Source organism: Calypte anna, chromosome 8, assembly GCF_003957555.1.
Source record: "Calypte anna isolate BGI_N300 chromosome 8, bCalAnn1_v1.p, whole genome shotgun sequence".
Classification (NCBI taxonomy): domain Eukaryota; kingdom Metazoa; phylum Chordata; class Aves; order Apodiformes; family Trochilidae; genus Calypte; species Calypte anna.
In genome coordinates this window covers 28,595,827-28,608,088 of record NC_044254.1, presented here as the reverse complement: position 1 = coordinate 28,608,088, position 12,262 = coordinate 28,595,827, and the positions used below count along the sequence as shown (strand labels likewise).

The 12,262-nt window shown below is 49.3% G+C and overlaps 1 protein-coding gene across 13 annotated transcripts in view; it reads left to right on the top strand.

Moving 5' to 3' along the window:
- The window catches only part of KANK4 (KN motif and ankyrin repeat domains 4), a 33,214-nt gene that overhangs the window by 13,198 nt on the left and 7,754 nt on the right, over positions 1–12,262 (top strand). For 7 of the 13 annotated variants that reach the window (XM_030455421.1, XM_030455417.1, XM_030455420.1 and 4 more), the window contains 3 exons: positions 6,980–7,062; positions 8,893–10,827; positions 11,774–11,885. In XM_030455421.1, coding sequence (XP_030311281.1) covers positions 7,047–7,062; positions 8,893–10,827; positions 11,774–11,885 — 2,063 coding nt within the window. In that variant the 5' untranslated portion in view covers positions 6,980–7,046. The other 6 variants (XM_030455426.1, XM_030455424.1, XM_030455427.1 and 3 more) reach the window with 6 other exon arrangements.

Below are 12,262 nucleotides of genomic sequence, written 5' to 3'. Positions count from 1 at the left end.
TCCTTATGAAATTGAGACATTTCCAGCCCAGCTTAGTCCAAAGTTCTGGCTTTTGAGGTGGGATGACTGCAGGAGCCCCAAGGATGCACCAAACCAAGAACAACCCTCTTGCCATAAAGTTGCTACCAGCTTCTTTGAGCACCCTGAAGTTACTCAGTATTATGGCAGCCAAGCTCAGCCTGTTCTAAGGTCAAGGAGATGGAAAACAGCAGCTTGGAAGAGACACCAAAGGAGGGGCTTCACTGGTGTCCCCCCCAGACTTGTGGGATTGAGGCAAAAAAAGAGCAAATGTTAGAAATGAGACACTTCAGCTTTTCTCTTGCCTTTTGACTGTGGAGCGCTTGCAGTTCATGGCTTCAGGTGTTTTTTCTGATTGTCTGGCTCTGGGAAAGGAGACTTTTAAGGGAAACCCCACAATTTTCAAGGCATGGGATAAAATAATGAGAATCAGTCCAAGCTTTAATAAGCCCATGGCTGGAATGAGCTGAAGGTCAGTTGGAGAGGAGGTTATCAGAGGAGGGGATGACCGCAGTCGTTTTCCCCTCCGGCGAGCCTTAAAAGAGGGGTAAGAGTTTGGATATCTGATATCTCCAGGTCTCATCCTGACCCGTCTCTAATGGAAATGCTGGCAGGAAGCTCATGACATTTATTAAACAGCAATAAGCAGCTTTAATAAAAGTCAGGATCTGCACAACTTTATTATTGCCATTTGAAAAGATGCCTGAAATGGCTGTGGAAGTACTGCTGGCTGCTGAGGGTTGCAAGCTCACCCTGAAAGCCATCATCTGCTTTATTAATTGGTGCTGGGTTAATGATTCAGATTTCTCAGGAGCCCACCAAGCCCAGTGAGGCTCTGCACACCTCCAGGATGTTTGCCATGTGAGCAGCTCCAGCTTTATCCAGCCCCTTCCACTGCTCCACGTGTGGGATTTTGCAGAGAGGGTCATGTCCAGTTTGAACATCATCTGAACTGCTTCCAGCTCTCCTCTCAAGAAGCCCTGGACAGGCAGCAGCTGAGAGAACTTCATCTTGGGGTGCAGTGAAGTGCTGGAGCCAGCATTGCAGGGTACCTGTTGTCATAAGCCATGTGCCAAAGCCATCTGCTGACCCCAGGATGGAGGGTGCATTGGAAGCAGAACCTGGCCCATGTTGCCCACCCAGAGAAGTTGTGGCTGCCCCATCCCTGGAGGTGTCCAAGGCCAGGTTGGATGGGGCTTAGAGCAACCTGGGATGGTGGGAGGTGTCCCTGCCCATGTTGAGGTGTTGAGACTTGGCCATCTTCAAGCTCTCTTCCTGGAGCTCAGACATCATCTGGTCTCCCTACAATTTCAAGGGCTCAGCTGCTTTCTGCCCCCCAACAGGCAGCCCAGTGTCTGCCCATACCTGCCACAGTCCCAGGTGCCATTTCTAAGGGATGCAGTGGGGTGATGGTTTCATGACACCCAAATCTCTTAGGAGGGTGGCTGATGGGCTCCCAGCATGCAGATCTCTTCCACCCTGTTTGCTGTCACTTTGGAAAAACTTCCTGACAACTTCAGTGCAAGCCAGGGCTTTAAACTGTTTTGTTTTGTTTAAGTGTCTTATTTATTTATTTAATCCCACAAAGTTTTCAAGCTTCCTTTTTTCCTCTTCCTGGAAGGAAACTCCTTTCCATTCCTGTGCCAGCTGATCACCCCAGCAGGACAGTGATCCCACCTGTGTAGATGTCCCCAGCAGGCTGGAAATGGGTTATTTTTCTTCCTTTGCAATGAAAAGAGGGTTGAAAAATCAGTATAACAAATATTCCCCCAGCGGCTGCATTTATTCCTGCTGCCTCCACTGGCAATAGGAGCTTGGCTGGTTGTTGTGCAATGAGCAGAGGGCCGGGCTGCAGCAGGTTGGGGTGTAACCCTTTGGGTGCTGAGGGCCTCTGTGGGTCCATGGTGTGGAGGGGAGCAGGGTTGTGATGGGTGAAGCCCAAATCTGCCCTCCTGCAGCCATCCTGCCCGGGGTGGAGAGGGCAGGCAGCTGCTGTGTGAGCATCCAGGGTGGCAGTGGTGGCCATGGTGGGGCCAGGCAGGGACTGGCAGGATAGGTTTTGAGCCATTTCTTGACCTCCTGTTTCCTATCATCGATGGGAGCAGCCTGGGAAGCAAAATCCCCCCCTGACAGCTGTGGTGTGGAATGTCAAGCAGCAGCAGCAGTTTCAGGCTCTCAGTCCTCATGCCTTGGGGACAGTCTCGGGTCATGCCCAGGTAAAACCTTTCCCCTTTTCCCACCCTGTGCTGGTCCTGTTGGGCAAACCTAGCAGAAGCCAGTCCTAGCTCCATCAAGCACCAGCCCATAAGTAATTAATTTGCATTATTTTGACTCCGTCTATTCATAGCTCCTCATTACAAGCTTATTTAGAGGGACACAGACTTGAAGACCTTCTTTGGGGCCCATGAGGATTACATCTGGGGAAAGCTGGACATCTCGTGTGTGTAATTGCAGTAAGGAAATACTCCAAAGAAAAGCTTCCTGCTTTTTTTTTTTTTCCATTGGGAAAACAAAACAATTCTTTTAGGCTTATTTAAAAATCTGAAATAAGGAAATACATTTATTTTTTCCATCATGCTGCTTTGTCTGGAGGACACAACCAACAGAATACGTTCAGAAAAGATGCACAAGTGTAACCAAACCAGCAGAATTTGACAGAAAAATAACCCAACGTGCTCTTAAGCTCATTTGGAACCCGGAGATCAGTTAATTGCTTGTGAAAGCAGAAAACCCTCAACACCGAGTCAGGGTCCAGCGTGGTGTGGGCTGCTGGAGCCGCGTGGGAAAGGCAGCATTTAGTGGGAAAGGCGGCATTTGAGCAGCTGCTGAAATGAGGGGGTTATTTTTCATTCCTCGGCTACAAAGTTAACCCATCTGTGCCCTGGGGAATGCTTGCAAGGGCAAACCCCGGCCCTTTCTGTTCTTTTCCAGACTTATTTTACTTCCTGCAAAGGCAAAGCTTTTCTGCTTCTCATCAAACTTAATCTGTTCAAGTTGTATTTCGTAGCTGCAGGAGTGAGGGGAGCCCATGGGGCTGCCAGCAGCACCGTCCTGCAGACAGAGGGTCACAAAACCTGGGTTTTTTCCTGCTAAAGCGAGTTGGTTGTGCAGGATATTAAGTGATGGGGAAGGTGCTGGTGCTCCAAGTCCCAGGTCCTGGTGGGATGCCTCTTGGGATTTTCATTCCCAGCCTTGGAAGAAGGCTGCGGGAAGCCCAGCAGTGGCAGAACCCCTCTGCCTTTGCAGACACAAAGTTAACACAAGTTCAATGTAGAGACTGAGGGTATTTTTTTCCTGTGGCAGCAACCTGGGATGTGGGGTAGGAACAGTGGGGAGGGGGGGGACTCTGCCCATCACTGAGCCACTTGCCACAAACCCCCTGCCCAAAAATAACCCACTGCCCCCAAAATAACCCCCTGCCCAAAAATAACCCCCTGCCTGCAGCTCCAAGTTTGCATTCGCTACAAAGGGCGGGAACACTTTATTTGGAGAGTCTCATCAGCAACTCCGAGGGCCTTGCAGCAGCCACGGCCCGGTGGGTCAGGCGTCCCCAGCCCCTGCCGTGGTCACGCACGGCCGCGTCCCCTCCATCCCCCCGTGTCCTGCTCAGCATCTCCCGGGGACGGCGCCCGGGTGGACGCGAGGCGAGGGGCCAGGGCGGTGGGAAGGGGGGGAAAGAGCCGAGGGGCGGCTGCTGGTGCTCCACGCCTGGGAACGGAGCTTCCGCAGGGTTAATTAGGAACCTTGAGACCTCCTGCAGCTCCTCAGCAAGATGCTGCTTCTGCTGCCTTTTAACCGCGGCAGCCGCTGGCGTTTCCTCGGGAGAGGCGCTCAGCAGCATCGCTAATGCCTTCAGCCCGGAGGTGCAGCATGCGGAGGGCGAGCTCGGGCTGCAGCCTGCAGCATCAGGTACAATAGGAACCCTCTCGTTAATAATTGACTGTCTTTTCAATAATCTTTGCTGATAAGGGAGGCAGCTCGCCGACAGCCCCAGCAGCGCTCGGCGTTACGGATTTTATGGAAAATATAACCACGCGGTGAAAAGTAACTCCTTTGGTTGGGTGGGCTTGAACTGTCCTCGTAAAGGTCATCTGAGATGGGTGGGCTGCTTTATTAGAAAATGAATCCCTCTTCTGTGTGCCTTGTGTTAAACTTGTATTTGCTTTCCCAGCAAGGTCACTGCTCAGCTGACCTAACTTTTTAACAGCTGGATAAGGTATGTTTGCTGCTCTGAACCCTTCTCTGCTGGCTCTCAGCACAGGAAAATATGCTTTGGAGGGAGGCAAGAGCTTCTGCTCCCCCATGGGTTTTAAGGTGGGAGAACGAGAAGGTAACACACGACAAGGTGCTTCTCGAATGATAGTTTTTCCTTTCACCATGAAGTGCTAAAGCCGTTGCTGCAGTGCAGAACACTGACAAGCAAGGCTCAAAAAAACGTGGAGTTGTAGCTAATGAGACTGTGCTAACGTGCTGCTCAGCAGGGATGAACTATCTGCTTATTTATAGGCACAGGGTTAAATGTTTCCAATTTATAATCACGAACAAGATGCTCTCAGATAATGAAATTCAGATATATTTGTCTTTGTAGTTGAGTTAATTTGTTCTTTAACTCTTCTGGGGTGTAATGCTGCTCTACTTTCTGCAGTCTGGGTGGGTGGGGGAAGGGGTGGGTGCTTGCTGGCAAGTGGGGCAGAGTAAAAGAGGGGTTAAATGTGCCTGTAAAGAGCCAATGTTTGAGACAGGACTAGGTAAAAAGACAGTACACTGTCTCTGCAAATGGGCTGCCCCAGGGGAATAAAACCACTTCGATCTGTGCTGTTACCTTCTCACATAGTTGTCTTGTATCTATTTATTCCTGTCTTGAGAAAAGCAGTGTCATTTCATTCAAGGTAAAAAAAAAAAATCGGCCATGCTCTGCATGTGGCACCTACCTGGAGAGGGCAATTAAGTATTCTTTGATTTTATCCAGTAGAGGAAAGCTCAACAAACATAAAACCCAACAGAGGGTCAGTGTAACAGGTATTAGCAGGATGGATACCAAAAAGTACTGCCCTGCCCCAAATTGTGGGCTGGACCATGGGGCTACAGTTATGCTGCTTCTGGCAGATCCCATTGGCTTTTCAATCTCATTTTTACTGGGAACAGGCATTGGGCAACCCCTGTGGGGTCCAGGGAGCTGTGGTTTTGGCTCAAAGCCATCTGCCCCAAGCCTGAGCTGTCCCTGGGGAAGATGTCAGCAGGATGACAGGGTCCATTCAGCGTCCTTTTATGAGGCAATTTTGAAGTAGATTAGTCAAAAAGAGAAAAATAGTAGTAGTATCAGTTTGGGCTGCAGAGTTGGGACCCAGCCAGCTCATTAATGAACCCATCGAATGTAATTATACAGATATTAAGTGTCCTCTTTACTGGCTTTTCCCCCCACCCCTCTACATAAAGGATCTAGTAGAGCAAAGTGTAGCTGGTAAGACTGTAGCTGGGATCTGTAAATGCTCCATAATTGGAAAATGTAAAACAAAAAAACACATTTGAGAAATAAGTTAGTGTTCATTTTGGCACATGCTGTTTATTGGCAGGAGGAGACAGAAGAACTTACCCTTTGGAGGAGAAGGGTGGGTAAATGGAGAGCACATGAGGAGGCCACAGGTCAGGGTGTTTCAGAAGCTGGTGCTGGTGAGCTGACTGTGCTGGGCAGACCTTGGTGTTGCCATCAGCCCCCTGAGCATCAAGGAGCTGCCAGCCCCAGAGGTGCTTTTGAGGGGTTTTGATGTTCTCCTTGGGTTAGCACACTCCTGGCTTTCCATCAGGGCTCTACATTGGCAATAAACTTGTCTTCCTGAGTGAGAAAACTGTTTCTGGAAAAGCTTTTGGTCTTTCAAAGTATCTGTCCAGTAGTAACAGCACAGCAGGATCTGGCTTGGTTTTCCTACAGTTTTTTTTGTTGTAGTTACAAGACACATCATGTCAGTGGTTCTAGAGGGGAGCAGCAGCAGCATCTCTGTACTTTAGATGTCCTAATCTACACTGCATATCCACTTCCCTTGCCAGGTAAACTGCTGTAGGACCGTCTCTGCCCAGGAACCAAATTAGGTGCTTGAAGGAAAATCCTAAACAATCAACCTGCTCACCAAGAAACTCCCACCTTTTTCCCCGTAGTAGGAATTAAAAGACAGATCTTCCATCTCACTCTGAGCAATATTGCCCTTCTCTTGAAAATCAGGAAGCCTCCAATGGTGGTGTCCAACCACCTCAACCTCCTTCTCTCTTCCCAGTCTCTTCCCTGTGTCTTGCTGAAGGGCATGGAGGAGAGGAGCTTCACCCATGAGCTTCTTTTTACACTCCAGGATGGTGTCACTCATGTCCACAGGATGGGAAAGAGCCGGAGGACAATAGAGACCATGCTGGATGTGAAGTTCAAGATGTAGGCTGTGCTAGATCTCCACCTGAAGTTCTTCCTGATGGGAAAGCCATATGGTGAAGGTTCTTTAAAACAGGATGGACCTGCTCTGAAATAATGGGTTTCATTTAAACAAGATTTAACATAAATTTTAACATACATTTGGAAAAAAAAAAAAGTGCCAAGTGACAAATTCCTGCCTATGGTTTATATCCCTTGCTGTTATATTATGTTGGCTGTATCACCTTACAGGAGCTGATGAAGAAACCTGTGCCATCCATCTCAAACCCAGTAGGAATTCTCCTATACATCTCTCCTTTCTCTTTTGCTGTCCAGACCATCTGTAATGCAGGGGATGTTTTATAAGAACCAACGACCTGGGATCTGTCTGTGAAGGAGCTATTGATTTAAGCAGCTTGAAAGTGCTGAGCAGGCACAGTTGGGTGGGAACAGGGGAACTAAGAGAGGGGTGGCCTGAGAAGGTGGAAAGCTTTAAGGAGAGCTTAAGTTCAAATGGTTGAGCTTCTTTTTAAATTGAAAGTATCTCTTTCTTTTATTTTTTCCTAGGGTGAAGCAACTCTTCTGCCCTAACTTCTCAGAGGATGTTTAACTGACAGCCCCATTAGACCACACCATGGAGAAGACAGATGGTATGGAGGCTATGGGATGTTTGTTTGCTCATTTGTTTCTTGAAAAAAACAAAACAGAAATCTCCTTACCAGAAATACTGTAAATAACTGTTTTTCTATAGATAGGTATTAGGGCCAGGAGATAAAATGTGCATTGTTCATGTATTATGCAGACTTCCTAAGCCACAGCAAAAATGTACTCACAGCTTCTGCCTGTCCTCTGTGGTGTGTAGGCAAGACAGATCTCCCCAACTCCCACTGGCCAGGCTTTGCTTTTGTGCTGTGTTACCCTACATGACATTTTCCTTCTTGTTGTTCCTCTGGTGAAGGCAGTGATGCTCTGCTCCTCCTCATCCTCAGAGCACAGCTGGTTTCCTCAAACCACCGTAACCAGGGACATGGGTTAGTGCTGGGCTTTGCAGCATGCTGGGTTAGTGGTTGGACTTGTACTCTGCTTCTGTGAGACCCCCTCCCTGCAGTGCTGTGTCCAGTTCTGGAACCCCCAACATAAGAAGGACAGGGAGCTGTTGGAGCAAGTCTGGATGAGGCCATGAAGATGCTCAAATGGCTGGAGCCAGGCTGAGAGAATTGGGGGTGTTCAGCCTGGAGAAGAGAAGGCTGCAGAGAGACCTTAGAGCACCTTCCAGTGCCTGAAGGGGCTCCAGGAAAGCTGGGGAGGGACTTTTGACAAGGGCATGGAATGACAGCATGAGGAGGAATGGTTTCAAGGTGAAAGAGGGGAGATTTAGGGGAGATATCAGGAAGAAACTAATGGCTGTGAAGGTGCTGAGCCCCTGCGTGCCCAAGTTGCCCCCAGAAGCTGTGGCTGCCCCATCCCTGGCAGTATTGAAGGTTGGATGGGGCTTGGAGCAACCTGGGCTGGTGGGAGGTGTCCCTGACCATGGCAGGGGATTGGAACTTGATGCTTTAAGATCCTTCCCAACCCAAACCAGTCTGAGGTTCTGTGATTCTATGACTTGGTGTTCTTAAAGGTCTTTTCCAACCAAAACCCTTCAATGATTCCATGATTTAAGGGACTTAAACCCCTGCATCACTGCTCGGTTTTCTTTAACTGTTTAGTCCCTTGAGGAAGAAATTTGGGGTGCTGAGGATTTTTGCAGGCTGGGTTTGACTGTAAGTTTTGTTACACTGGGAGCCTGGGGCTGTGCTGGGTGGGCAGACATTCTGTCATCCATTCCGTGGCAATTTTTCTCTGTTTCAAGCCATTCAGATGGCCACCTTGAAAGGTGTTTTGCATGGATGCAGCCCTAGCAGTCTTTGCCTGGGCCCTGCCTCTGCTTGCTGCTGTATTCCTGGTTTTCCAGGAATAATTAGTGACCTGGTGTTTGCTGATAAAATGAGGCAATGATTTTCCTGCCTGGTGTGCATGGCACTACTTAAAAGTTAAAATCAAACCAAAATCCTTGAAAAATTTGTCACAGGTTGGTTCCACTTTCTGGTTTGAGCTAGATTGACTGCATATCAGGCAGCTTTTTACACTTCCACAGACACATAGCTCTGCCTGCAAAACCTGCTGTTTGCTTAATTGCCAATTAGAGCCATGATTTCAGCAAATTTTTGGCTTTCTCAGTGCAGCAATTACCTGATTCACCTCCAGAAATCCAGACTGGAACTTTGCATGTGCTGCTGCATCTGTGTGCAGCTTCATAGCATTTCAGGTTGGGAGAGACCTCGAGGATCATCTGGTCCAACCTTTCTAATGTTATTGTTTGACCAGGAACCTGCCTGAAGTGGAGATGAAAAACAGCAGTAACATATTTCCCCCCTGCTCTAAATGTATTTTTGACTCTTTATTTTTTATTTTATTTCCCCCCTCTTTTTGGGTTTCAGCAGCCAGCCATAAACCCAAACCTGACGGGGAGAAGGAGCAGCCCCGCAGCCTCCCTTACTCCTTGGAGACACCTTATGGCTTCCACTTGGACCTGGATTTCCTGAAGTACGTGGATGACATCGAGAAAGGGAACACCATCCGCAGGGTCCACATCCACCGCAGAGCCAAACAGCCCAAATTCAGCACTCTGCCCCGGAATTTCAGCCTGCCTGAGAACGGCTGCCGTGGGTGCACCTCTGCTCCCAGCAAGAGCTGGACGGCCACCTGCTCCTTCCCCCAGAGAAAGGGATCCCTGGGGGTGGAAGATGCCCCTCGTCCCCTCCTGCCCCAGGAGCTGGCCCTTCCCGATGAGCCCAGTTACCGCAGAAAAGCTCTTCTGGCGGAGACGCGGCGGCAAGCGGAGTTGGGGTGGCCGGAGGAGGAGCTGTGGGGGAGACCCCAGCTTCTGCGAGCCTCCAGCCTGCCCGAGGCCCTGCCTCCTGGCCAGCCCTCACCAGGGCACCCACAGCTGCCCTCACCCCTCCAGACACCCCCCCAGCCCTGCCAGCACCAGAGTGAAGGCACCTATCGCCTGGCGTCGTGTTCACCCGGCTCTGATGGTGTTGCCTTAATTCTCCCTCCCCAGGAGATGAGTGTGGAGCAAGATGTGTCCTCGGGGCAGAAGGAGCATGCAGGGGGAGGCATTCTGGGGGTGGTGCAGGTGCAGCCCCCGAGGCCCAGCCCACATCCTGCCACGTTGCAGGTGGTGATGGAGAGTGGAGGTGAGGAGTCTGATGGTGCTGAGGCCACCAGTTCTTCTGCCTTGGCCAGGGGTGACCTAGCATCACCGCGTGCTCTCCAGGTGTCAGAGGAGAGCACAAACCCTGGGGAAGAGGAGTTAAACGTGACTGAAATCACTTTGAAAGTGTGGAAGAAAGGTGAGGATGGGGCTGGAGAGGACCAGGAGAGCTGTGGTGCTCAGCCTCAGGACACAGGAGAGCCCAGCAGTGTCACTGCCCTGAGACAGCAGGTTGCTGCTCTGGAGGAGCAGCTGAGGAAGAAGAAGGAAGAGCTGGAGCAGATCAAGGCAGTGCTGGAGCAGCAGGATAATGAGATCAAGGAGAAGGAGAAAAACATTCAGTTACTGGCCAGCTCCAAAGCTCAACTGGAAAAGCAGCTGTGCCAGGAAAGCACCAGGGAGGCCAAGGCACCATCCAGGCAGAGTGGGGAGGTTCTGCAGTGCTCTGATGCTGCCGTCAACACTGACCTCTTGCAGGTCACCAGGGCCAAGGAAGCCCATGATAAAGGTGTCAATGTAAATATCCCAATCCCCACCAAATCCATAGGATGCAGTGTCTGCAGAGCAGGCAACACTAATGCCCAGGCAGTGGAGGTGGGTGCTTGGAGAGATCAGGGACTGGCAGAAGCTTGTACTGGTGTCACTGGAGAAGGAGCTGGACATTTTGGTGAAGCTGAAGCCAAGCCTGGCCTTCATACACCTCCCTTCACCCAACTGGAGGTTGATGAGCACCTCAGCGATGACAATCAGAATCACAGGAATAACTACAATAGCCAGAGTCTTGCTGCTCACATGGTGACAACAGAAAGCTGTCAAGGAGCAAGAGTTGGCTCAAACACAGAAGGAAATGAAGAAGGCTTTGGTGAAGATAAACCTCAGGATGGGCTGGAAAAGGAAGGACCCCCTGACCACGAGGATCTCCCTGCTGTTGATCCCATCGGCCAATACGTCAAAAAAATCCAGGAGCTTTTGCAGGAGCAGTGGCTGTGTTTGGAGCATGGCTACCCCGAGTTAGCCAGTGCCATTAAGCAGCCAGCCTCCAAGCTCAGCTCCATTCAGAACCAATTAGTTAACTCCCTAAACTCCTTGCTGTCTGCCTACTCCACGCACAGACCCGCCGATGAGGAGAACTTGAACACACACTGTCAACAGTTGGGTAAATAATGTCAGCCTGGGTTTCTCTTCCCCTTTATTCAAGTGTTGAGCAGGGGTGATGGAGCAGAGCTCAGTGGTATAATTGGTAGCAGTCAGATTAGAAATGCCCCCCCCCCCCAATGTATGAGAAAGGCAAAGCTCTGCACATCATGAACTGTGTCATCTTAAAAAAAAAAAAAAAAAGCAAACAAAATGATGTAGGAGCTGCTAAAGCAGTTCTCCACAGTTCTCCACAGCTTCCCAAAGTGGTTGTTCCATCAAATAACTGTTTTTCTTAATTGGAGTGGACAGTTTGCAATAATATGGAACTGAGCTGCTCAGCAGGGGTAAATCAGTGTGAAGGTCACCAGAACCAAACCCAATTCAAGCCAAAGGAGGAACTAGACTGGGAAAAGGTCTGTCCCCCCCCCTCAAAGCCCTTTATATCCAATCATTTTAGCTGATATGGAGAGTCCAGAAATTAAGGCTGCCTGTTCACCCAGTGAGACTGTTAACTGATTGAACCATTTAGCATATTGCTGTAGGATATTTCCAGTACATCACTATTGAAAAAAAATGAGTAAAACCTACTTGTATTTGTAGAACATATATATAACTCCCAGTCACTTTATATTCCCAATTTCAGACCTGTATTGTAAAGGGGGCAGGGCAGGTTCAGGTTGTGGCCAGGGACACCCAGAGATTTGCAGGGCATTAAAAAGAAAAAAAAATCCTGTAAGATGCAGCAAGCTTCTTGCTGTTATGATTTGTGTGTTCTTGCTAGAGGTTGGGAGTAGCATGGCTTGGAGCAACCTGGTCTAGTGGGAGATGTCCCTTCCCATGGCAAGAGGGTGGAGAGTAGGTGATCCTGAAGGTCTTTCTAACCCAAACCAGTCTATGATTCTGTGATAAGTATTGATACTTATGGCACATCTGCTTAATTAATCTATTATTTTGTATTTTGCTAGAAACCTCTCCAACCACAAGTCTTAAATCTATCATGAAAAAGAAAGGTTGTGGTTTCCATGCAGGAGGCAATGGGACCAAAAAGAATCTGCAGTTTGTTGGGGTAAATGGTGGGTAAGCATCCATTCAGGAGATCAACCTGTCTTTGACCATCTGATGTCCTCTATCACTGAAGAAGTCATTCTTTTTATTCCTTCTTCTCCCCTCCAAACCTCTTGATTAAAATTCCATTTGCAATGGAGCTTCTTTTTTCCCTTCTTTAATCCAGCCTTGGTAACCTGTAAGTAATCCTGTAGCAAAGATGTTTGTGTGTCCAGCACAGCAGGGGACATGCTGGTGACTGTCACTCTCTGCACATCCATTTTAGGGAGCTTCCTTCCAAACCCAGCTGGCTCTGTGGGAAGGTTCCCAAACTTCGGTGGGGTTTGGAGGAGGTCAGCATGGCCTGGGCCTGCATGCTGCCACTAACTGCCCTCCACACTCCCCTGCTG